Raw genomic sequence first — 23,222 nt, 5'->3', positions numbered from 1 at the left:
CGGCTCCCTCCCTCCAGCACCCATCGCTCCAGGTCACCCTCTGCCTCGAGACCACCTTCCTGGGCTCGCTTCCCGGGTAGTCTCTAACCCACACCTCTTACTCGCGTTACCCCACTCCCAGACAGCACCCATTCCTTCTCCTGTAGCTCCTGCTTCAACGGGCCTGCTCCCCGCACCCATCCCTAGGTGCTGTCCCCGACAGCGTCGCGCTCTCCAGCCGGCCCCCTGCATCTCGGGGGACCCTCTCCGCCGTCCCCGGCGCCATGGCGTGCAGCCTCAAGGACGAGCTGCTCTGCTCTATCTGTCTGAGCATCTACCAGGACCCGGTGAGCCTGGGCTGCGAGCACTACTTCTGCCGCCGCTGCATCACCGAGCACTGGGTGAGGCAGGAGGCTCAGGGCGCCCGCGACTGCCCCGAGTGCCGGCGCACGTTTGCCGAGCCCGCGCTCGCGCCCAGCCTGAAGCTGGCCAACATCGTGGAGCGCTACAGCGCCTTCCCGCTGGACGCCATCCTCAGTGCACGCCGTGCCGCGCGACCCTGCCAGGCACACGACAAGGTCAAGCTCTTCTGCCTCACGGACCGCGCGCTGCTCTGCTTTTTCTGCGATGAACCCGCGCTGCATGAGCAGCACCAAGTCACGGGCATCGATGACGCCTTCGAGGAGTTGCAGGTGAGCCGCTTGGCGGGCCTGGGGCGGGGGCGGGGCCGGTCCGGGGGCGGGGTCAGGGTTGGACCGCAGGCAGGGCCCAGTCAGAATTGCCATGGGGCGGGGCCGCCGGCAGGGTCAGGGCCCTATCAGAATTAGGACGGGGCGGGGCCGAGGCGAGGAGGCGGTGTTGAGGGTGGGGCCTTGGGCAGTGCTCACCAGGCGGGGTCTCAGAGAGACCTGAAGTGGGGGGTGGGTGGGTCCATAGTTGGGGAGAGATCACCAATGGAGTAGAACGGCAGGGACAGATGAAATCAGCTGAACCAGGTACCGCCTGGACAAGGTTAGGGACGGAGCCGAATCAGAGCTGGGCAAGGGCAGGGCCACTGTAAGGGGTCATGGGGCTGGACCTGGAGACAGGACCCACGTAAGAAGGGTTCAGGACTGAGTTGGAGACAAAGACACAGATGGGGAATGGGACAAAGTCGGGGCTAGACAGGAGGTGGGGCCGCCATCCGAGGATGAGTCTGGACTATACGGAGTAGCTGAGCTGCAGGCTTTGGGGCATGATGACCCGGGGTTCAATCAGGTATGCATCAGGGCCTGGGGAGCAGTACGTGGGCTAGATCGCTCTGGGCAGGTCAGGGTTAAATCTAAGAGAGGGTCTAAATGAGTGTCAGCAAACTGCTGAGAGAGCAGGTTTTGGTGCCAGGGGCTAGGCCAAGGTGTATGAGGGGCTAAGGCTGGGATCAAGTTCAGATGCTGTAAAGACCATTCTAGGTTTAAATCACAGTAGAGGCCAAGTTGAGAGTGAGGACAGGACTTAAAGACTCAAGATTTGGAGAATAAGGCCCCAAGGTGAGGTGATTCAAGAAAAGCGAGGGAGGTGGACCTCTAGAAGTCTCCAGGGACTTTTGGTGACCTCCTTAGCTCTGTCACCAGCATCAGGACCTTGAGGACTAAATGAAACAGTACATGCAGGGTAACCTGAACATAGTCAGCCTAGTACTGTAATTGGTCTCCCTTAAGCCTTCCTGTCCTCACAGACTAACTCCTACTCAACTCTCAAAGCCCTCTCTATGTAAGCCTTCTCTAAGCTCCACTGGCCAAAGCAATAACATTAGAGCTGCATCTTCCCAATCTTTGTTAATAAGTATAATGTTTTTTAAAAAAAACAGTGTTCCAAGATTAGCTACATTTGGGATATATAGTATATTCTCTATACCCTCCTTGGAGGATTCTCAGTGTACATTTGCATATTAAAGGCTTGGAGAAATCTTGTAGCAAAGAAACACATTTTGCTGTGTTTAATAAAATGATTCCCAAGGTTATTTGAGCCTGGAATCTTTTTCTCAAGCTAAACCATTTAAATCTAGTAGCCCCGTGTGTTTGGCCTTGGGATACCAGGCTAGCACACAGTCCCCAAGAAAAGTCTCTTAGTCATCATATCTATGGCCCCAAAGCCTGCCACAAGGCCTGGCCCACAGTGAACATCAGTAAAGGCTGAATGAATGACTAGTCCTGACCTGAGCTGGCCCAGGCTGTGGAGCCTTCGGAAGAAGAAGGTTTTTGACTCCCTAAGCAGGAGCGAAATAACTATTTTCCCTGTTGTAGGGGGTCACCCCCCCCCCCACCCTTATACATGAGTCTCTGTGAGCCAGCCTGCACCAGCAGATGCCCTGGCCCTATTAGGAGAAATGACTCCATGTTCACCTTACCCGCTTCTTGTCCCTTTAATCCCCAACCACCACTGACTCCCTTCCATTTTGGCTGTTTGAGGATGGAGAGCAAGATTTGGGGGCTCTGGGAGCTTGCACAAGATTGGCATTGACCGTCCACCCCCAGAGCCCCTTGTAAACCAAGGTCAGGCACTGGTATCCCCATCTCCCCATCTATGAAATCACATAAACAGGGAAGAGGAGAGAAGCTTGGACAGGACTAGGTGCAGGTCGTGAGTTTGAAGGGACTCTGTCTGAAACCATCTGCCCAGCCTCTTCATTATGTAGATGTGCAGACTGAGGTCCAGAGAGGTGATGTGACTTACCCAAAGCCACACTGCCAGACAGTGAGAGCACCGGCCAGGAAAGCTCAGTCTGACCCCGGCTGGATCTCGCCACTCCTGCTCACCCCCTCCTCTCCCTGTCTGACTTGCTAGCTGGAGAGGACTCTGTGTTCCAAGGCTTGGTTCCCCTGTCCTCAAACCAGGAAATCCAAATTATTGTGTTGTGGTTTTTTTCAGTCCATTCCATGACCTGGGGCAGGCAGGAGAAAATGAACATATATTTTCCCCAAATGTTATTGAAACACTGTCATTCTTGGGTGAAAAGAAAAAAAGGACTGCCACTCACTTACCCTCTAGTGTACTGTCCTGGGGTCAGTCACACTTGGGTTCCAAACCTTCCTTTAGCACTGTCTGTGTAATCAGCACATGGAAGCCTTGATTCTCTCGCCTATAAACTGGGGTCAGGGTGATTCTTTCCTACCAGGATTTTCATGAGGCTGACCTGAGATGAACCTGTGTTGAGATGCCTGGCACTTGGTAGGGGCTGGATCGGCAAGTGCTCCCATTCTTTCTCCTTCTACCTCTGAGAACTCATGTGCCCAGCTGGGCAAATGCCCAGAGCTGCCTCTCACTTGAGCAGGAGGACTTGCTTTGGTGCCTCCTTTGGGCTTGGCAAGAAAGTAGCAGAGAAACATGCCTCCCCCTGGAGAATTAAGCTCCTGGGTGAGGTTCAAGCCACTCCCCACCCTCCCCACCCCAACCTCTCTCTTCATGGGGAAGTGAGGCTCATTAGCAGTTATGCACTGGAAATGAGGCTGAGCCTGCCCATCACACCCCTTCCTCTCCCAGCAGCTGGTGGTTTGTCCCCAGGGCTCCTGGAGCCTTGGACCCCTCTCCTGGAGAATAACAGACTCAGAGCTGGCAGGGCCTTGGAGATCGCCTGATGCAAACTTCATTTGACAGATGGGGAAATGCCCCGGGGCAGGGGGGGACCTTTCCCAAGGCCTTGAGGCCAGAGGAGGCTACTCCTCCTCACACCCGGCCGCTTAGCAGTTGGCCTGGAGCTTTTTTCATTTATTATAAATCCTGGAGGCAGCAGAGCGGAAAGGTTAAAGGCTCTGGCTTTGTATTCAGGCAACTCGAATCTTGCACTCCTATTTTCTGGCTGTGTGACCTTTGGGAAGTTCCTTATCATCTCTGAGCCTCAGGTCCCTCTTTCACAGCATGGGAATAATGGGGTTGAATTAAATAAGACGACATTTGCAAGAACCTGGTACAGAACTTGACACATAGTAAGCACTCGATAAATGACAGCTCTAGTATGTTACATCATATTTGGCACTATTGACATTTGGGGCCAGATAAGTCTCTGTTATGCAAGGCAATCCTATGCACCGTGGGATGTTTAGCAGCATCCCTCGCCTCCACCCACTGGATGCCAGTAGCACCACCCACCCCAAGCTCTGGCAACCGAGAATGTCTCCAGGCTTCATCAAATGTCCTCCAGGGTCAAAATCACCCCTGGCTGAGAACCCAGGCTTACAGAAGTCCTACTCAGCTTTCCAGGCTCAACGCAGATATCACCTCCTTCATGAGGCTTCCCCTGACCTGCCAGGCAGAATCGCTTTGTACCCCTGATTCCAATACTGGGGTCAGATCCTGGCATCGTCACTGGTAATCTGTGTGTCCTTGGTCAGATCACTTCACTTCTCTAAGCCTCCACCGGCTCATCTAGAACGTGGGGATAACATGACCTTCCTGGGAAGGATGCTGTAGGGGTTAGGGAGGCTGTATCAAAAGTGCCTGATGCTGTGCCTGGCACACAGTAGCACACGACAATTTTTAAATATCTTTATTTTTTCTGATTATAAAATTAACATAATAAACAGAGCTATATAATGTAGAAGTTAAAATCCCCCATAATTCTACCGCTTGGAAAAACATGGTCTTTTTCTTAAAGATTTGCTTTATAGTTCTACAGAATTTTTGTTGTGTAAATGGCACGTGAGCATGTTTTGTGTGTGTGTGTGTGTGTGTGTGTGCGCATGTGTATGTACCTTCCCTTTTTTTTTCACTGCTGAGCACTGGACCATAGAGCAAAGAGGATGGAAGGAGCCCCGTCTCAGAAGGGTTTGGGGGCTTCTCGGCCAATACTTACTGAGCCCTAGCCCACTGCCTGGGACTATACTAAGCGCGTTTCTGATATTGCCTCATTTAATCTTCATAACACCCTGTCGAGTGGGTACTATAATTTATTCTTTTTACAGATAAGAAAACAGAGGCTCAGAGGAATTCAGTGACTTGTTTGGTCACCCAGATGGTAAATGGCAGGGACAGGATTTGAAGCTTAGCTAACTGGCCACACATGGCCTCGGAGCTGCCTCTGAGGGCTGGGTAGTTGTCTCCCCCGCACCCTGTCTGTCTTTGTATTTTAAGTGTACTCAGCACAGGGTCAGGCTAAGGACACAGTCTGCCCGTGCCAGCTGATGCACCGAGGGCAGGTGCTGGCTGTCATCTTGCTCAGGCATGGCATCCGGCTCTCTGGCCTTCTCAGCTTCCTAACCTCCAGGGGAGGGATTGGATGCAGTCCCAGCCACCCGCTCCAGGTCTCATGTGACCACTGGAGCCCTTCCCAAGGCCTCCTTCGTGCCAAGGGAGACAGCAGTGGATCAGCCTTGGATGGGAGCCCTGAGGAGTTGGGCATAGGGATTCAGAGACACTGAGGCAGCCACACGGGGAAAGAACAGAGCTGGGGGACTGGATTCAAATCCTGGTGCTGGCTTCTTCCAGCTGAGTGGAAGGTGCTGCCTTCTCTGCACCCTTTCCCAACTTGGGAAGTGGAAATAAGAACAAAACTGTCCACTTAATGTATAAAGAGGGAGAGAGAGTTGCTGCCTATCCAGAGACAACTGATGTGAAGGCGCTTTATTTTGTACTGTGGACAGGGAGGCAGCCAGGTTGTCTGTGTCCTGGGGAAGTGGCCTCTGATGTTACTTTTCCCAAGAGAGGGCAGGATTTGTGTGCAAAGAGCAGCTTCCGTGGGGGCGAGGCTGGCGATGAGTCAGACCCTGGGCTGCTGTTAGCATCTCTACTTCCCTCTTCACAGGTGTCTGTCAGTCAGCAGCCAGGAAAGCCTGTTCATCCAGGACACCTTGGCTAAGCACAGGCCACGGTGTCAAAACTCAGAATTGAAGTTGGGGCCGCAGGATGTTTATTTTCTAGAGAGAAAAGGATCTGGTAGGAAGTGACAACAGAAACAGTAACAACCCTAAAAAAAACTCTAGTCAGAGGGTATTGGACCCTTGTTATGTGCCAGGTGCTGTTACGGGCATTGAATCCTCACAGCAGCCGTTTTCCCTTTCCCTACTCCCCCAGTGGGGCTAGGATCAGCCCCATTTCACAGAAGAAAACGATGAGGCTCAGAGGCTCAGTAACTTGCCGAAGGCCACACCACGAGCAGGAGGCAGAGCTGGGATTCAGACTCAGGTCTGTCTGGCTCAGAACTCAACCTCCTCACCAAAACCCTAACTGCCTCAGGGAGCATCCAAATGGGGAGGGACCTCAGAAACCATCCACTTCCATCCTCTCCCCACTTTACAGATGGGGAAACTGACTTGCCCGAGGTTGGTCCAGAGTCCAGCTCCCTGAAATCTCAGTCCAGTGCTATTTTCACAGCATCATTTACCTTGCAGACCTTGAATTCTGCTTGAACACTGGGGCAGGTGTGGAGGATTTGGAGATGGTTCTATCTTGGATTCAGGGATTCATTCAATAATTTCTTCAGTCGACACTCCTGCTGTAGCTAACTGAGGGCCAGGTCCTGGGCCCAGAAGAGAGCAGAACAAGCTTGACCCTGCAGTGGTTCTTGGGGGATAGGCCCAGAAGCCGCAAGGTCATGTCCTAGGCTCCTCTGGCCATACGTCAGGGTTGCCCAGGTCCCCCTGGAGCTGACAACAGAGCTGAATCCTGAGAGCAGAGAAAGGAGACGTTACAGACAGAGGGAGTAACAACATCCACAGCCCCACTGCCTGGGTGCAGGGAGTGCCGGGGGCAGGCACCCTTTCTCGTTTAATCCTCACAGCAGCCCTAGGAGGTGGGTCTCATTGCCCCCTTTTTTTTTTTTTTTTTTTTTTTTACAGTACGCGGGCCTCTCACTGTTGTGGCCCCTCGCGTTGCAGAGCACAGGCTCCGGACGCGCAGGCTCAGCGGCCATGGCTCAGGGGCCCAGCCGCTCCGCGGCATGTGGGATCTTCCCAGAACGGGGCACGATCCCGCGTCCCCTGCATCGGCAGGCGAACTCTCAACCACTGCGCCACCAGGGAAGCCCCTCATTGCCCTTTTTTATACATAAGGAAACTGAGGCTCAGACACTGTGCCTAAGACCACATACCCAATAAGTGTCGCTGAAGCTAGAACTCAGACTCAGATGATCTGAGTCAGCCAGGGGCAGGCGTGGAGGGGAGCCAGCGATTCGTTGTAGCTGCAGGGGAAGGGTTGGGAAAGTGAGGCTTGACCAGCTCATAAAGGGCCTCGAAGGTGCCACCCCTACCCAAGGAGCTTGGACTTGACCCTGGAGATTCGGGGAAGCCAGGAACATGTTGGAGCAGGTGAGGCTGGCCTGGTCGGTGTGCACTGAGGGGCAGCGTGCAGGTGGGACAGGTGGGGGACAGCCTGGAGGAAGGGGAGCAGCCATGAGGTGCTGCCTGCCAGAGACCGCGAGGCTCAGAGTGGACAGGGTTGGCGCTCAGAGGCAGAGAAGATGTATGAGAGTTCAGGTCTGTCGGGAGGACCAGGACATCAGAGGGCTGCGAGTAGAAGAGAGATTGTGGGAAAGGAGAAAAGGGGCAAGTTCAGTTTGCCATGTGAAGATTTGGCGTCCCCTTGGGGCAGAGAGGGGAAGAGAAGGCAGTAACTGGGCACGGAGAAGGGGAGGGGGCCTTGAGCACCTACTGTGTGCCACGTCGTGCTGGGCCCTTCAAGGGTGTCATCTCATTTAATCCTCATCGCACCCCTGCGAGTGACTCCGGTCCTCATTTTATAGATAAGGCTCTGAGAGGTGGACACTGAGAGGGGAGGAAATGATCTACCCAAGGGCACACAGGCAGGATTCAAACCCAGGTTTTTCTGACACCCAAGTTTATGCTATTTCCACTGGGCAGCACTGCTTAGTGACCGGGGGTCGTTGGGGAGAGGGTGTCGGTCCCTGAAGCCAGGGGAGATGGCTTCCGGCAACAGCTTTTTCCACTGGGCCGGGAGAGGGATGGCCTTGTAAGAGGGGAGGTCTGGCCTTTGGGGCATGTGCCCTGGCTCTCTGTTCTCCCCCTCAGTGGCTGCCCAAGCCCCAGAGCCTCTCAGCTGACATATTTGCATAATTGTGTGCTTAGGTCTGCACCAGCCCTGACTCTGACCTCTCTCCAGAGGGAGGGGTACAGAGCTATGGTTCTGCCCTCAGAAGGGCCCTCCTCCCATCCCTGATTCCTGCCCTGCCCCAGAGTTGATGGGGCCTGCTGCGTCCAGCTTCCCCAGGCTGACTTCCGAGGCATCCTCCACCCCACCCACACTGCCCTCACCCCTGCTAGCCCCACTGGCCTTTCCAGCTTGTGACTCCACCCACATACCTGGCTCCCGCCATCCCCAACTGCCCCCCCCTTCCTGTTCTCTCCACCTGGAATGCTCTGGCCCTGCCCTGGAGACTTGAAGTGACCCTGCCCATCCATCCATCCATCCATCCATCCATCCATCTTCCCTGATCCTCCCATCAGAAATAAACTCTCACCAAGAAGCTCCCACAGTTCTGAGTCCCTATTGCACATACAATTTTTTTTTTAATTTTTTGTTTTTGTCTGCGTTGTGTCTTCGTTGCTGCCCGCGGGGTTTCTCTAGTTGTGGCGAGCAGGGGCTACTCTTCGTTGAGGTGCAGGGGCTTCTCACTGCAGTGGCTTCCCTTGTTGCGGAGCTTGTTGCGCGCCTAAGACTCTAGGCGCGCGGGCTTCAGTAGTTGTGGCGCGCGGGCCTCAGTAGTTGTGGCTCGCAGGCTGTAGAGCTCAGGCTCAGCAGTTGTGGCACACGGGCTTAGTGGCTCTGCGGCATGTGGGATCTTCCCGGACCAGGGCTCGAACCCGCGTGCCCTGCATTGGCAGGCGGATCCTTAACCACTGTGCCACCAGGGAAGCCCTCACATACAATTATAATTAGCGTGATGGTAATGACAATAACTACGAATGACCGAGCATTTCCTGTGCCTCACTTCAGGTCAGGTTTTAAGTCACCTAATCCTCACAGCAACCACAGAGCTGGCACTGTCATTAGCTGCACTTCATAGGTTTGGAAGCTGAGGTGGGAGGGAGGGCGTCACACACACAGCCGGCTTCCTGGCGTTCCCTCTGCGTTGTCCTGCTCTCCCTTACAGTATACCTATCCGCATTTCTGCCTCCCCTAGAACCTGCAGACTCGGAGCGGCTGGCACTCCGCCTGACCGTGGGTGCCCGGACGTGATGGCTGTATTGAACTGAGCAGGAGGCAGAGAGGCCGAGCGGTTTCCAGCATGGATTTTGGAGTCACTCAAATCCCCACTTCTGACTCTTATGAGCTGTGTGACCTTAGGCAACCTGCGTGACCTCTCTGAGCCTCCATTTCCCTCTCTGTGAGACTGAGGTGATTATTGTTGTTGTGAGGCTGTTGTGAGAATTAAGTGACGTGATGCCTGTGAAGTTCAAACCCAAACCATACCACCTCCAGACATGGTTCTGAGCCTCCGGCATGGCCAGTGTCCTTCCTCACAGTTAGCTCTATTGCTTAGGAGTTTATCAACAGCTTCCTGTTTCCTGTCTGATCTTTGCTGGGAGGAAATTTTCCAGTCGGTTCTCTGTAAAGCTGTGTGGCCATGGGCCACTCAGTCACTTTTCTTGGACCTCAGTTTCTTGTTCTAGAAATCCAGATTGTTGGACCAGATGGTCCCTGGGGCTCCTTCCTGCTCTGGCCATCTGAGGAGGAAAGAAGGGGCCAGGACATAGTGAACGGTGGGGACGTGGAGAAGTGACCCGGGAACCTCATGTGGGACATGGTGACCTCTCTGTCTCCCGAGCAGCCAGTGTGGCCAGGCTCTCCACTGTGGTTAAACACTTCTTACTGTTATCTCATTTCACCCTCCCAACCCTAGGAGGTATTGTTATCCCCATTTCACAGACGAGGGACTGGGGCACAGAGAGGTTAGGGTACCTGCCCAACGTCACACAGCTAGTGGGTGGCAAAGCCAGTCTCCTAACCCAGGGAATCAGGTCTGGTCCCAGGCCTGGAAGGAGGGAAGACAGAGGGGGTGACAAAGTGCAGGCTGCCTCCTAGTGTTGCTCTGTGGGTTCTAGGTTTTGTTTTTCCTAAGTTAGCTGTTCCCTCAGGCTCAGTAGCCCACCTGAGGAGAGCTGCCTCCCTGGGATCTCCTCCTACCCTTTTGGAAGTGAGCTCTGACCCAGCCCAGACTCTTCCGTGGGCAGATTCATTCCGTAAACTCTGTGCCTGGCCCTGTCCTAGGTACTGATAGTGTGAAAATCTATCTGACACAGTCCCTGGCCTAAGAGCCCATATCTCATGGAGAAAACTGACAGGTCACCTTGCTGTTAAAATACAGTGTGCGCCAGATAGTATGAAGGAAGGCTCTGTACACAGAGGATTGTCTGGGGACAGAATGGAGTTTGGGGTATGGCTTCTCAGTGGAGGTGATGTCTGATCTAGATCTTACGAGATGAGCATGAGCCTGACAAGTGAGAAAACCATGTGGGTGAGCATTCCAGACAAGGAACAGCATGTGCAAAGGCCTGGCGGAGAGCACTGCAAGTTGTTTAGTGCGTCTAGAGCTGCGCTGTCCGGTAGAACTTTCTGGCATAATGGAAGTGTTCTGCATCTGTGCTGATACCGTAGCCACTGGTCACCTGGAGCTATTGAGCACTTGAAATGTGCAACCTGGTGCAACTGGTATAACCGAGGAACTGAATTTCAATTGTATTTCATTTTAATTCATTTGAATTTCAATAGCCGCGTGTGGCTAGTGGCTACTGTATTGAATAGTACAGGTCTGGATGAAAAGAAAAGGCTGGAGAAGAAATTTGGGGCCAGTAGTGAAGGGCCTTGAATGCCACACTCAGGCTTCGTGCCCTTCTTCCCAGACAATGTAGAAATCCTGCAGTGGCCCAGGGAGGAGAGGCAGGGACACATCTGTCCTGTCAAACGATTACCCCAGCTGCTCTGTGGGGCAGGGAGGAGCCTGGGGCCACAGTCCAGAAAAGAAGTGATGAAAACTGAACCAGGGTGGTGGGTATAGAGAGGAGAGAACAAATTCCAGGGCAAGCTTGATGACTGATTAGATTGGGGGCGTGGGCCATGTCAAGGGTGACCCCCAGATTTCTGGCTTGGATGGCAGCGGGGGTGGGGGGTGCCCTTCACTGTGATGGGGAACGTGGAGGAGGGGCAGTTTTGGGGTCCTGTACCACTGTTCCAGCATCAACTGTGATTGAGTGTCTATGTCCCTGTCTCCCCCCAGCCCATCCGCACACCTCCTGAGGCATCATGGGTTGAGACTCATACCCCATCCCTCTCCCTGTCGCTAGCGGGGAGACAGGGACATAGACACAGCATGCATGTGGGGCCCAAGGAGGCCTCATTCAGCACATGTTTGCGGAATGGACGAATGAGTGTTCCATTACTCCCGGGATCCCGTTGTTCCCTGGCCTTGAAAGCAGGGAGGAATTTGACCGTGTCCCTGGGGTGCCCTGAGTGATATGAGGAACGTGGCCTCCAGGGCAGTTTTCTCAGAGACTCTGAAGAGCTGCCTGGGTGGCTGGGTCTGTAAGGACCACCAAGGGGAAGGGTTGTAGCATTTGGTTCATCTCCTCAAAATCTGTGCCTCTAGCAGACTATGTCCCAAGCTGGACAGACCCCAGGCAGTCAGAGAGGAGTAGTCTTAGGTGAACACGATCCGTCTGTTCCAGTGGCTCTGATGCACATGAATCTATTAGGAATGACTTCCAGCTGTTAGTAATAGAGAGCTGCCCAGAGTAGCTGAAATTAGATAGGGGTGTATTTCTCTCCCACGTAAAACAGGTCTATAGGACAGGACCCCAGGCCGTGGTGTGCCAGAGCCAGCTTGTCCCAGTTCCTGAGAACTAGTTGTGCAAATCTCTTCCCAGCTCTGCATCCGGTGACCTCACGTGGAGAGCTTCAAATTGGCTTTGGGAGGGAGCCTTTACACCAAGGAAATTGGCCAACACTATAAATTGGGGCTGTTTTTCTTTTTTCCAGAGGGCAAGCTTCCTAGCATATCACTGAGTGCAGTGATGGTGTGGCTACCCCATCAGGGACCCAGGCTGCATCTTCCTTCTGTTTCTCTGGTTTCAGCCTGTCACATCCATCTTTCTGGCTGCCTTACAGCCTGAGATGGCTACCAGAGTTCCAGTCATTATGTCTGTGTAAGCTCTCTACTCCCACAAAACCAGCTATTCCAATTTTTCTATCTAACTCGTATTTTCAAGGCTGCCTCCTCTTCATCCTTCAGCTGTCATCTCAGGTGTGACCTCCACAGAGAAGCCTTCCCTGACACACTACCTAAATTCACCACCCATCCCATTCGGCTTTATTTTCTCTAGAGCATAGACCATAATGGGTAGCTCTCTGATTCTTTTATTATTTTCCTTGTTATTATCTGTCTTCCCCACTAGACTGGAAGATCCCTATTAGTAGGGACTGCATCTGTCTGGTTCTCTGCTGTGTCCCGAGTGCCTCAACAGTGCCTGGTGCATCATAATTGCTCAGTAAATACTTGTTGAGTGAATAAGGGATAGTAAGCACAGATCATTTTGTTTTCTACATGCTTCCCTTAGTGTGTCATCACGACCATTTTCTCATGTTGCTATTTAGTCTGTAGAATTAGTTGGACTAGATGTTTTCTGAGGGCCCTCCCTGCTCTGACGGGATGAGTGGGCAGGAGGTGAGTGTGAACAGGGAAGTCAACTCCCTGGCATCACTCACAGCCCAGGCTGACTAGGGAGCCCGGGCCCTGCTCAGAGGCTCTTTCCTTGGAAATTCACTCCCAAAGCAAACTTCCTTGAGCCCCATCTCAGTGCCAGGCCATTGATGGGTACGGGGGATATAGAGAGAAAACGGTAGGGAGGACCTGCCCTTCATGGGGATGGATAATGGACAGCCAGAAGAACAACGAGCTGTGATACAATAGGCTGAAAGTCCAGAAGTACTGGGGGCCACCAGCCTCCATACCCCATTCATTCATTTGGCAAATACTTATTGAGACCCTACTGTGTGCTGGACACTATTCTAAGCATTGGGAATGGAACAGTGGACAAGCCAGACAAGATTCTTGCCCTCATAAAACTCACATGCCAATGGAGGAGATGAACAGTCAACACAATGTCAAATAAATATGCAAGATCATGGACAGCAGGAGGTGCTATGGAGACCACTAAACAAGAGGGTGGAAGGGATGCTGCTGTGCATGGGCTGGTCAGGCAAGACCTCTCCGAGGAGGCAGCATCTGAGTTGATACGTTAATGATACAAAGGAATCACAGGGAGAAAATCTGAGAGTGAAGTGCACCAGGCAGAGGAAGCAGCAAGTGCAAAGTCATAAGGCTGAAACAAGCCCAGCATGAGGCACAGGAAGAAGACGGCTTTGGCTGGTTGGGAGTGATGGCGGAAGGATGGTGAAGACAGAGGTGGGACTAGGGACAGGGGACTGAGGCTCTTGCTTCAGGTGCAAGGTTGAAGCAGGCGCCCCAAAGCTCAGTAATCAAGATAATATCTAATGCAATTTTTAAAAATCAAAATTAATGCCAAAACCCCCATGATGAACAAAATATCAAATTTTTAAATAAAGACGACTAGCAGTGTCATGCTGAGCCATATAGGAACCAGATGCAAAGGAAAAATGAGTAATACCGATCCTGTCCTTATTTAAAAATTTGACCTGTTGTCTGTCATGGATTTTTGTTGTTTGTCATGGGTGTCATCACTATAGAAAACATGTCACCTGGTGTCACGATCATGGTTTCCAGAACCAGACTTCCTGAGTTCCATTTCTGGCACTACCCCTGCATGCTTAGCTGTATGCCTCGGGGCCAGTTTCTCGACCTCTCTGTACCAGTGTCTCCATCGGAAAAGGGGGCTGATAATAGTGCCTACCTCAGGGTTATTGAGAGGATTAAATGACAAGCCAAGGTCTAAGAACAGTGCCTAGCCCACCGGAAGCACTCAGGGGATGTTGGCAGTCAGTCATAGCCCTGGACAGCAGTACAGCCTTGGTTCCTGCCAGAGGATTCTAAGCAAGGAGTCTTGGCCAGCAAATCAGGGTGGGTCAGAAAGTATGTGGAGGTAGATTGGAAACAGGGAGACCAGAGCCCCTAGGATGGCCGGAGAGGAGGCTGTTGCAAAACTCCAGATGGAAGATGGGAACAGACTCTGGAGATAGTTAGACAGACTCTGCGGAACGTGGTGGTTGTTAAACTGTGAAGGGAGGCGGGTGCTGGGGCAGGAGACGGACGGGGCCAGGATAGCTTCCAGTGCCCGCAGTGGACAGGCCTGGGCCCTGCATCACCACGGAAAACCCGGGCCGGATCTGACCCGCGCCCCAATCCCGATCTTGTCTGTGTTCCAGAGGGAGCTGAAGGAGCAGCTTCAGGCCCTTCAGGACAGTGAGCGGGAGCACACGGAGGCGCTGCAGCTGCTCAAGAGACAGCTGGCGGAGACCAAGGTAAGCCCGGCCGGGACGTGGGGGCGGGGCTTCGTGGGGGCAGGGCCAGTTGGGAAGTTGAGGGGCGTGGCTTTGGGCCTGCTGTGGGGGCGGGGCTTCGAGGGTCCAAACTCCAGGTGTTAGGCCGGGGCATGGGGGTGGGGCGGAGGCTGGGGCTTCCCTGAAGGTAAATGGGGCGGGGACCCACTCCAAGATGACTGAGGGCAAGTGGGATCCTTTCTCCCTTCCTGCTTTGGGTGAAAGTTGAGGTGGGACCAGGGACTCTTTGGAAAACCCTGGCGTCCTGCGGGGCTGGAAGAATGTACCTAGTCTCTTTTTTTTTTTTTTCCTCCCGTTGCTAAACACACCCATTGCCCAAGGAACCAATCCTGAGAATGTTCCTTCGAAGCCCTCCTGATGATTTGTGGCTCAGCCCTGGTATCAGCTCCTCTCTTCAACTCCGACTGGAGATATAGACTCTGAAAAGTAGCGTCAAACCCTGCAGGCTCTGGCCACAGTGGTTTGAAAAGAAAAGCCATTTTTCTTGACCTGAGAGGAAGGCCCTGGGTTCTGATCCAGCCACTACCGTGCTGTGTGACTTTGGGTAAACTGCATACTTACCTGGGCCCCTAGTCTTCCCATCCGTGCTGTAGGGACTCTGCCAGGCTCCTTCCAGCTGTGATGTTCTGGATTCTAGCACACTTCCAAGGGGCTCCCTCCAAGTCCCCCACAGATACCCCTAACTGGGCAAGGTTTGCTCTGATTTCTGCTGTCCTTCTGGAACCAAGCACTGGGGACCCAGGCCTGACTGCTAAGCTCTTGGGTGATTTCAGTGTGGCTCCACTCCATTTGCAGGGGTGCCACTGCCAGGAGCAGCTGAAGCAGAGCCTTTGGAATGCTCTGGGCCTCCAGAGGTCCCCCTGAGGCCTGGAGAGGCCATTGGAGATCCAGACCTGTGCCCCACCTTGGCCACCAACCCACTGTGGGGTCTTAGGGAGGTCATGACGAACATTTCTTCAGAGAACACTCTGGAGTGCCTCCAGGCAGGACCCTCAGTGGGCATCAGATGGGAAGCAGTCACAGGACTCTGGCCTCTCTGCTTCTCACAGCCTCATTTTCCCCACCTGCCTGGTGATCCCACACCTCTCAGGTGAAGAGAAGCAAATGGAAGCCTCTGTCTGGATGAGAGGGGAATATTATGGTCTGTTTCTTCTCCCCAGCATTCTGTTCTTCTCTCCACTCCCCACCCGCATTGTTTTTCTCCACTGACCTTTTCCTCCCCTGCCTTCCTGTCCATCTGTCTACCTCTGGGGTGTCCTCTGGGGCCACCTTCCCCTCCAGTTCCCCCAGCCCTGCTTCCTGTCTGGACTGGGATGTTTATACAAGAAATGCCTATGGATGCTTTGGAGGTCATATTTCACCTGGTGCCTGACTCGGCTTTCCTGTGGCGCCTGCCCCTCCAATGGCCCGGCCTGAGGGCCCGTCTGATCTCCCTCCCCCAGCCCAATGTTTTCCTTGGTCGGCCCTGACCGAGTGACGCATTCTTGGCAGGGTGTTGTTCTGAAATGGCCCCAGCTCTTCCAGGCACCAGTGTGTTCCCAGGGATGTGGTGGGTCAGGGTGGGAGCTGCTCTCCCAGTTGTGACTGAAGGGATTGGGAGTGGGGCGGGGCTGGCTCTGCCCTAGAAAAAACTAGAGTAAATGGGACGCACCGGTTTAGCTGAACCTTTCTCTGTGCTGGGAACTGTGTTCCCCATTCATTGTCTCGCCGAACCACACAGAATGTCCCCTCCATGACTGCAGGATTCTCCAGAACCTACACAGTGTCTAGCACACAGTAAATAGTTGTGGAACAAATGAGTGGGGGGAAAAGATATACCTTTTGAGGTAGGAATAGTTGTTGTCTCCATTTTATTGCCAAGGAAACTGAGGGCCAGAGAGGTTGAGGGACAGGCCTAAGGCCCCACAGCTAATAAGTAGCTAATTGAGACCTTACTGTCCAGTTCTGTCTGAGCCTAGTGCATATTCCAGCCTCATGCTGGAATGTCCTCAGCGAGATCTCTGGCTTTGTGGGCTGCAAGCCGGGTAGGCCTGGAGAACCCATCACGGACATATTTCGGACTCCTGGGGTGGCTGATGTTCCACTTCTGAGCTGCCCTCTCCCAGCCTCTTTCTCTCCTCTTGTCCTGGGGACACTGGACCCCTACCTGAGAGAGAAGATGGAGTCTGCACCCACCTCTACGGAGCAATCTTGGGCAAGACCCCTCCCTCCTTTACCTCTCAAGCAGGTCCTGACCATCAGCCTTGTGCCAGGCTCTGGGATGCAGGGCTAAGGAAGATGTCATTCCTACCGGGAGGGGTTCATCCACTAACTGGGAAGCCACATAAAATGTGGGGCAGTATATTCAGAATATTTACAAAATGCTCTGGGAACATTTAGCTATTTAACTGCCTGGAAAAGTTAAGGAAGGTATCACAGAGAAGGTGGCTTTTGATCTGAGTCTTGCAGGCTGAGTAGGAGTTTGTCAGTTGAATAAAGCATTTGCTGGCGGAGGGGTCCACTCTCGGCAGGTGGAATTATGATGCAGCAGCACTAGAGAGGTTAGCAGGGATCAGATTAAGGACTTTGAATTCCAGGCTGAGAAATTTAGCACTATACTAGTCATCAAGGAGCCAAGAAGGGTTCCTAAAGACGAGGTCGGCTGTGACCCAGTTTGCACGTTAGAAGGATCACTCTGGCAGCAAGTTTGTTGGCAAAGATGTGGAGTTGACACTTGGAATCAGTGAGTTGGTGGGACCCAGGGGCATGCGTGGAGGAGGCAGGTGGAGAGATGACTGTGGCGCTCAGGAGACATGTAAGACCTTCGAAATGGACTTGGAAGCCATCCTCGAAGCAGTGTGAGTTGTGGGGTGTGAAAAAAGGAGCCAGCCTGGACGAGTCCTCAGGAACAGGGGTGGCAGGGAGGGAGCAGCCACAGAGGTGGGAGGCAAACCAGAAGTCTCTATTAGTAGAGGGTGGCCCTTGGGCCAAACGCTGCTGCAGATTGGCCGAAGAGCAGCCGGAAGGGGTGGCCATGAGATCTGGGGCTCTTTGGAGGGCAGTGGTGGACGGTGCAGGGAGGGCAGGCCCCAGCTTCCCCACCGTGACCTGCCGCTGCCGGAGCCTTGGCCCTCCCTGGGTGAGGGGGCTCCGGGAGGCCACAGGCAGCCTGGCCCTTTATCCCCAGCCTCTCCGCCACCCCCTTTGTCTGCCCTGCATACTGGGTGGGCATGCGCAGGGAGGCTGGCCCACTGCCAGCAGCTCTTCCTGCCACAGGCAGCCCGCAGCCGCGACGACTGGGAGGGAACAGGCCCTAATTGAGCCTTTGTGGAGCCTCCCACAGAGCCCTGGGCACTGAACACAGCAGGGTCTCTGACTCCGTGAACTCCCAGCCAGGATCCCACAAAGTCAAATTGCAGAGGCAGGCCCCACACGCTGCTGCTGCGGCCCAGCTGCACTTGTGTGCCCAGTGTCACCCTGCCTCGTGCTGTTCCCTCGGCCCGCTGCCCGCACCGCCCAGCTGACATCCTGCCCGTCGTTCAGGCCCCAGCTCAGAAGTCATCTCTCCACGAAGACTTCTAGGATGTCCTGTTCCAGTGTTTTAATAACCAGCCTCTGGGTCTGCACCTCAAACAATACCATGCACTTTGTGAATGTTCCCTCACTTACCATAGCCCTGCAATGTCGCTGTATATACCCTTTTCCCAGATAAGAAAACTAAGGTTCAGAGATATCAGGCAACTAAGGTTGCCACAGCTGGAGACCCAGAGCCATTGGGCACCAAAGCTGTGCCCTTTACCACTCAACCCCTCCTGGGCCTGGCAGTGCCCTTGGGGGCAGAGAGAAACACGAAAGTCCATGCTTGTCTCCTGTGACGATGGCTTTGACCCCCCAGCTCTTGTTCCCAGAGGGTCTCGGGGTGGCGGGACAGGGCGAGTGACCACCAAGCTTTGCCCAGCACGTTGCCATTTATAAAGCTCTTTAACATCTGTGATCTTGTCGTCTTTGCTTGGGCCCCATGAGTGGTTTTTTTAAAAATAAAAATTTAAGGGAATTGCCTGGCAGTCCAGTGGTTAGGACTCTGTGCTTTCACTGCCGTGGGCCCAAGTTCGATCCCTGGTTGGGGAACTAAGATCCCACAAGCCATGTGGTGCAGCCAAATAAATAAATAAATAAAATTTTCACCGTCTTCCAGACTGAACTCAGCATCCTCTCCCTGCCCCCCACGTCTCCTGCCAGCTTCCCCATCCCTCCGACCCCAAGCCAGAAATCCGGACATCATCCTTACACCTGTCTCTCCTGTACCCCTACAGCCAGCCAGTTGGTCACCAGGGTCAAAGAGGCTCTCCTACAAATATCTTTCAAGCCGTGTCCATCTGCTGCTCCCCTAGTTCAAGCCTCATTGTCTCACCTGGACCATTTCATTAGTTTCCTAACGGAGAACAATTATCTGCTGTCCCTGCTATGCCAGTTCTCTCCTGCCACCATGCTTTTGCATGTGCCATCCCCTCACCGACATGCCTTTCCCACCTTTCCTCTGTGCGTGCCAAGACGCTCGGTTTCCTCCTCTCACCCAGGGATCACCCCATCCACTCTCCCTGACTGACCCCGGATGACTGTCTCCACAGTCTTCCACCAAAAGCCTGCGGACCACCATTGGGGAGGTCTTTGAGCGGCTGCACCGGCTGCTGCGGGAACGGCAGAAGGCCATGCTGGAGGAGCTAGAGGCAGACACGGCCCGCACGCTGACTGACATTGAGCAGAAAGTCCAGCGCTACAGCCAGCAGCTGCGCAAGGTGCAGGAGGGGGCCCAGATCCTGCAGGAGCGGCTGGCTGAAACTGACCGGCACACCTTCCTGGCCGGGGTGGCCTCGCTGTCTGAGCGGTAAGTGCCCACCTGCTGTGGGTCTTCTCCAGGGGGTATCCCCTCCCTGGCCCTTGTGGGATGCTGGGATTGGAGGCAGATGGCGTGGTTAGCAGAGAATTCATTCATTCAAATCTCCATCAAATACACAGGACATCTGCTATGTGCCAGAGCCTAGGGTAAAAGCTTTATGTATTCGTATTATTTTATATATAATACTTATAATCATATAAGATATTACTTGTTTTTTGTGCTTTATATTATAGTACAAATATGTGTTTTACATTATCTATTATTTATAATAACATTAATACTATATATAATAAATAATAATATGTAAATTATTATAATCCTAATAGCCCCTTGGAGGTAGTTACCACTGCCATCCCCATTTCACACATGTAGAAACTGAGACACAAAGAAGCTACAGCAACTGGCCAAGACCCTTCGTCTAGTATGTGGGGGAGCCAGGATTCAAGCCCAGGTCTCTCTAGTTCCATAGCTGCCTTTAATAATAATAACACTTAATTATTGGTTCATTAGTGACCAATACTGATAGCTAACATCATGTATTCAGTGTTGACCCTGAGCCAAGTACCGTGCTAAGCATTTTGCATACATTATGCCATGTAATCCTCACAAGCCTAGGAGGCAGGTGTTATCATAGTACCCATTTTAAAGATGAGGAAACTGAGGGCAACAGATAGAGAATTAGGAAGTGGCACAAGCAGGCACTTGAGTCGGTGCTTGGGTCCAGCAGACTTCCCACACATGACCTCGCCCTATGCCAGCTTCCCTGAGGTGCTGGGACAGGAATCCAGCCCCCAATGTGGCCTGCTCTCTTGCTCTCCTTCCAGGCTCAAAGGGAAAATCCATGAGACCAATCTGACCTACGAAGACTTCCCAACCTCCAAGTACACAGGTCCCCTGCAGTACACCATCTGGAAGTCCCTGTTCCAGGACATCCACCCAGGTAAGGCCCTTCCTGCCACTCTCCTGTAGGGCTCAGGAAGAGGCAAGGATTATCATGGGTTGGAGCTAGATGGGGCCCGGCCCAGCCCACCCCTTGCTCTACACATGCCATGGGGGCAGGGCAGAGGGATGAGAAGAGTGCCTTGCTGAGCACCTACTATGTTCCAGGGCCTGTGCTGGGCACCAGCACAAGAGTAGGTAGGTTCTACTAGTGTACCCATTCTCTAGATGAAGAGACTGAGGCCCTGGGTGGTTCACTCATTCACTCTATGAGTACAGGATATATCAAGCACCTACCTCACACCAGGCACTATTCTAGGAACTAGAGATATAGCAGTGAGCAAAACAGGCAACAATCCCTACCCTCGTACATCTTACTTACATCCTAGGGTGTGAGGGAGAAAGAAAACAAAATTAAATAAGTAAAATACACAGTTTTTTAGATAATGATAAAAGATAAGGAAAGGGGCTAAGGGATGTTGAGGTAGGATTGAACGTTTAGTAGGGGATCCAGTTAGAAGACCTCCCTGAGAAGGAAGCAGTAGAGTAAAGACCTGAGGGAGGAAAGAGAAGAATGAGCCATGTAGGTATCTGAGGAAAGAGTGTTCCTGGCAGTGGGAATAGGAAGTGCAAAGGCCCTGAGGCAGGAGCAAGCCTGGCATGTTCAAGGGACAGTAAGGAGACTCGCGTGGCTGGAGTGGAATGAGTGAGAGAGAGGGTGGAGGTGAGGAGGTCAGGTCAGTAGCAGTAGCCAGACCATGAGAGCCTGGAGGCCCATATGAAAACTTTAAATTTTATGCTGAGTGAGATGCGAGCCATTGGAAGGTTTGGGGCAGTGAAGCGACATAAGCCGGCTTAAATTTTTAAAGTATCCCTCTGGGTGCTGGGTTGAGAATAGACTGCAGGGGGTAAAGGGTAGAGGTTAGGAGACCACTGCAACAATGCAAGTGAGAGATGATGGTGGCCTGGAGCAGGGCGGTGGCAGTGGAGGTGGTGAGAAGTGATTGGATTTAGGATCTATTTTGAACAGAAAGCCGACAGGATTTGCTAATGGATTGGATCTCGGGTGTGAGAAAAAAAATGACAAGGAAGACTACAACGATTTTGGCTGAGGTGACTGGGAAGATGAAGTTGTAATCATGTGAGGTTCGCGATGCCAGTTAGAAGTCTCAGTGCAGACATGGAGAAGGTAGTGGGAATGACGCGTCTGCAGTACGGGAGGAGGGTCAGGGCTGGCGTTGTCTACATGTGGACCGTATTGAATGAGCCAGGATGAGGTCACCTGGGAAGTGGGTATGACGCGTAGTGGGAATGAGAAGGTAGTGGGAATGACGCGTCTGCAGTACGGGAGGAGGGTCAGGGCTGGCGTTGTCTACATGTGGACCGTATTGAATGAGCCAGGATGAGGTCACCTGGGAAGTGGGGGTAGAGAGAAAAGAGAGAGGGCCACTCTAACACATGGAGCCCTAGGCCGCTCCTAGAAGTCAAGGACAGGAGGGGGACCCAGAGAATAGGAGGAAGACCTGCGTCTGTCCTGGAAGCCAAGTGGAGAAAGTGTTTCGAGGAGGAGAGAGTGGATAGTGGTGGCAAAGCTGTGACCCCAAGTGTGGGAGGATCAGAACTGACTGTTCTCCGGGTCTTGGTGACCTTGACAAGAGCTGCTTTGGTGGAGCAATAGAGGCAAAAGCCTGACTGGAGACCGTCCAAGAGAAAATGAGAGAGGAAGTGGAGACAGTGCTTTCAATGAGTTTTATTTAAGGGAAGGAGAGAGAATATGGCCGTGGCTATTTGTTTAAGGTAGAAGAAATGGCAGCATATATGGGAGGGGTGGGGGGCATGGAAAAGATCCAGTAGCAGAAGGCAGAATTGAGGGTGAAGGAGGGAGAGGTGCCGGGGTGACCGCCACGAGTGGGACCTGCCTCTGCCTTTGCTAGGAGCCAGGAAAAGGTAGAATGAATGGGCCCCGAAGCAGAGCGGGCAGTGGTGGGGGCTCCCGGGAATTCTCTTCACCTCTCCCAGTAAGGCAGGAAGCAAGGTCATCCGCTGAGATGAGGATGGGCTAGAGGAGGTCATGGGAAATCTGCCGAGAGGAGAAAGTCTGAAATGGGTTTCTAGTAGAGTTAGTAGACCCTGGGACTGGGAGGTCAACACCTTCCCGAAATCACACAACCCGCAAGGGCATCAGAGTGGAACCTATTGGCAGCAGGGAACCTTCTGTGTTCCTGAGTCAGGCGCAATGTCCCTTAGAGGTGAGACAAGGATATAGAGGAGACTTCTCCCTAAGAGGTAGACACTGTTATTATCATTTTTTCGATGAGGAAACTGAGGCACAGGGCTGTTAGGAACTTGTCGTGGTCACAACCTGTAAATGGTATAGCCAGGATTTAAACCCAGACACGTCAGATGCCAGAGCCTGTGCCCTTACCTACTAAACTAACCAGGCATTCTCTGGCCTCATACTACCAACCCAGGAAGACTGTTGGGGAGACTGAGGCTCAGAGAGTCTCACTGATTTCCCAAGGTCGCACAGCAATCAGTGCTCTTTCCACCTATCTGGATTCATTCTTTTGATCTACAAACACTGAAAGTCCTTCGAGGCACTTTCAGAATCAGGGGAGACAGATGGGACAACAGACCCTGATAGTCCGGTGGGACCAGGACCATGATGAGGGACTTACATGGGGTCATGGGAGCCCAGAGGGACAACAGGAGGCTCTGGATGGGGCGAGGGAGGAGCCAGGGGAACACTGAGTAGATGATGTTTGAACTGAGCACTGAAAACTGAGGGCTTTCCCACTCAGGAAAGGGTGGGGCCTGGAGGTGCCTAGGACAATCCCCGGCATTGGGAACTGTGTAGGCAAAGGCGGTGGGGAGGGCAGGGGCGTGAATGATCCCAGGATGTTCACGATTGGCCTTCAGGTACAGATGGAGAAGGACTGAGGACAATCACTGAGGGTGTGAATGCTGA

General features: G+C 53.0%; 1 protein-coding gene across 1 annotated transcript in view; it reads left to right on the top strand.

Moving 5' to 3' along the window:
* The first annotated feature begins 263 nt into the window (after nt 1–263).
* TRIM62 (tripartite motif containing 62) overlaps nt 264–23,222 on the top strand; it is a 29,540-nt gene continuing 6,581 nt past the window's right edge. The window contains exons 1-4 of the mRNA XM_065891249.1: nt 264–671; nt 14,305–14,400; nt 19,047–19,303; nt 20,140–20,255. Of these exons, the coding sequence (XP_065747321.1) occupies nt 264–671; nt 14,305–14,400; nt 19,047–19,303; nt 20,140–20,255 (877 nt within the window). The remainder of the gene's footprint in view (nt 672–14,304; nt 14,401–19,046; nt 19,304–20,139; nt 20,256–23,222) is intronic.

Source organism: Phocoena phocoena, chromosome 1, assembly GCF_963924675.1.
Source record: "Phocoena phocoena chromosome 1, mPhoPho1.1, whole genome shotgun sequence".
In the NCBI taxonomy this organism is placed as follows: Eukaryota; Metazoa; Chordata; class Mammalia; order Artiodactyla; family Phocoenidae; genus Phocoena; species Phocoena phocoena.
This window is presented reverse-complemented; position numbering and strand designations above follow the sequence as displayed.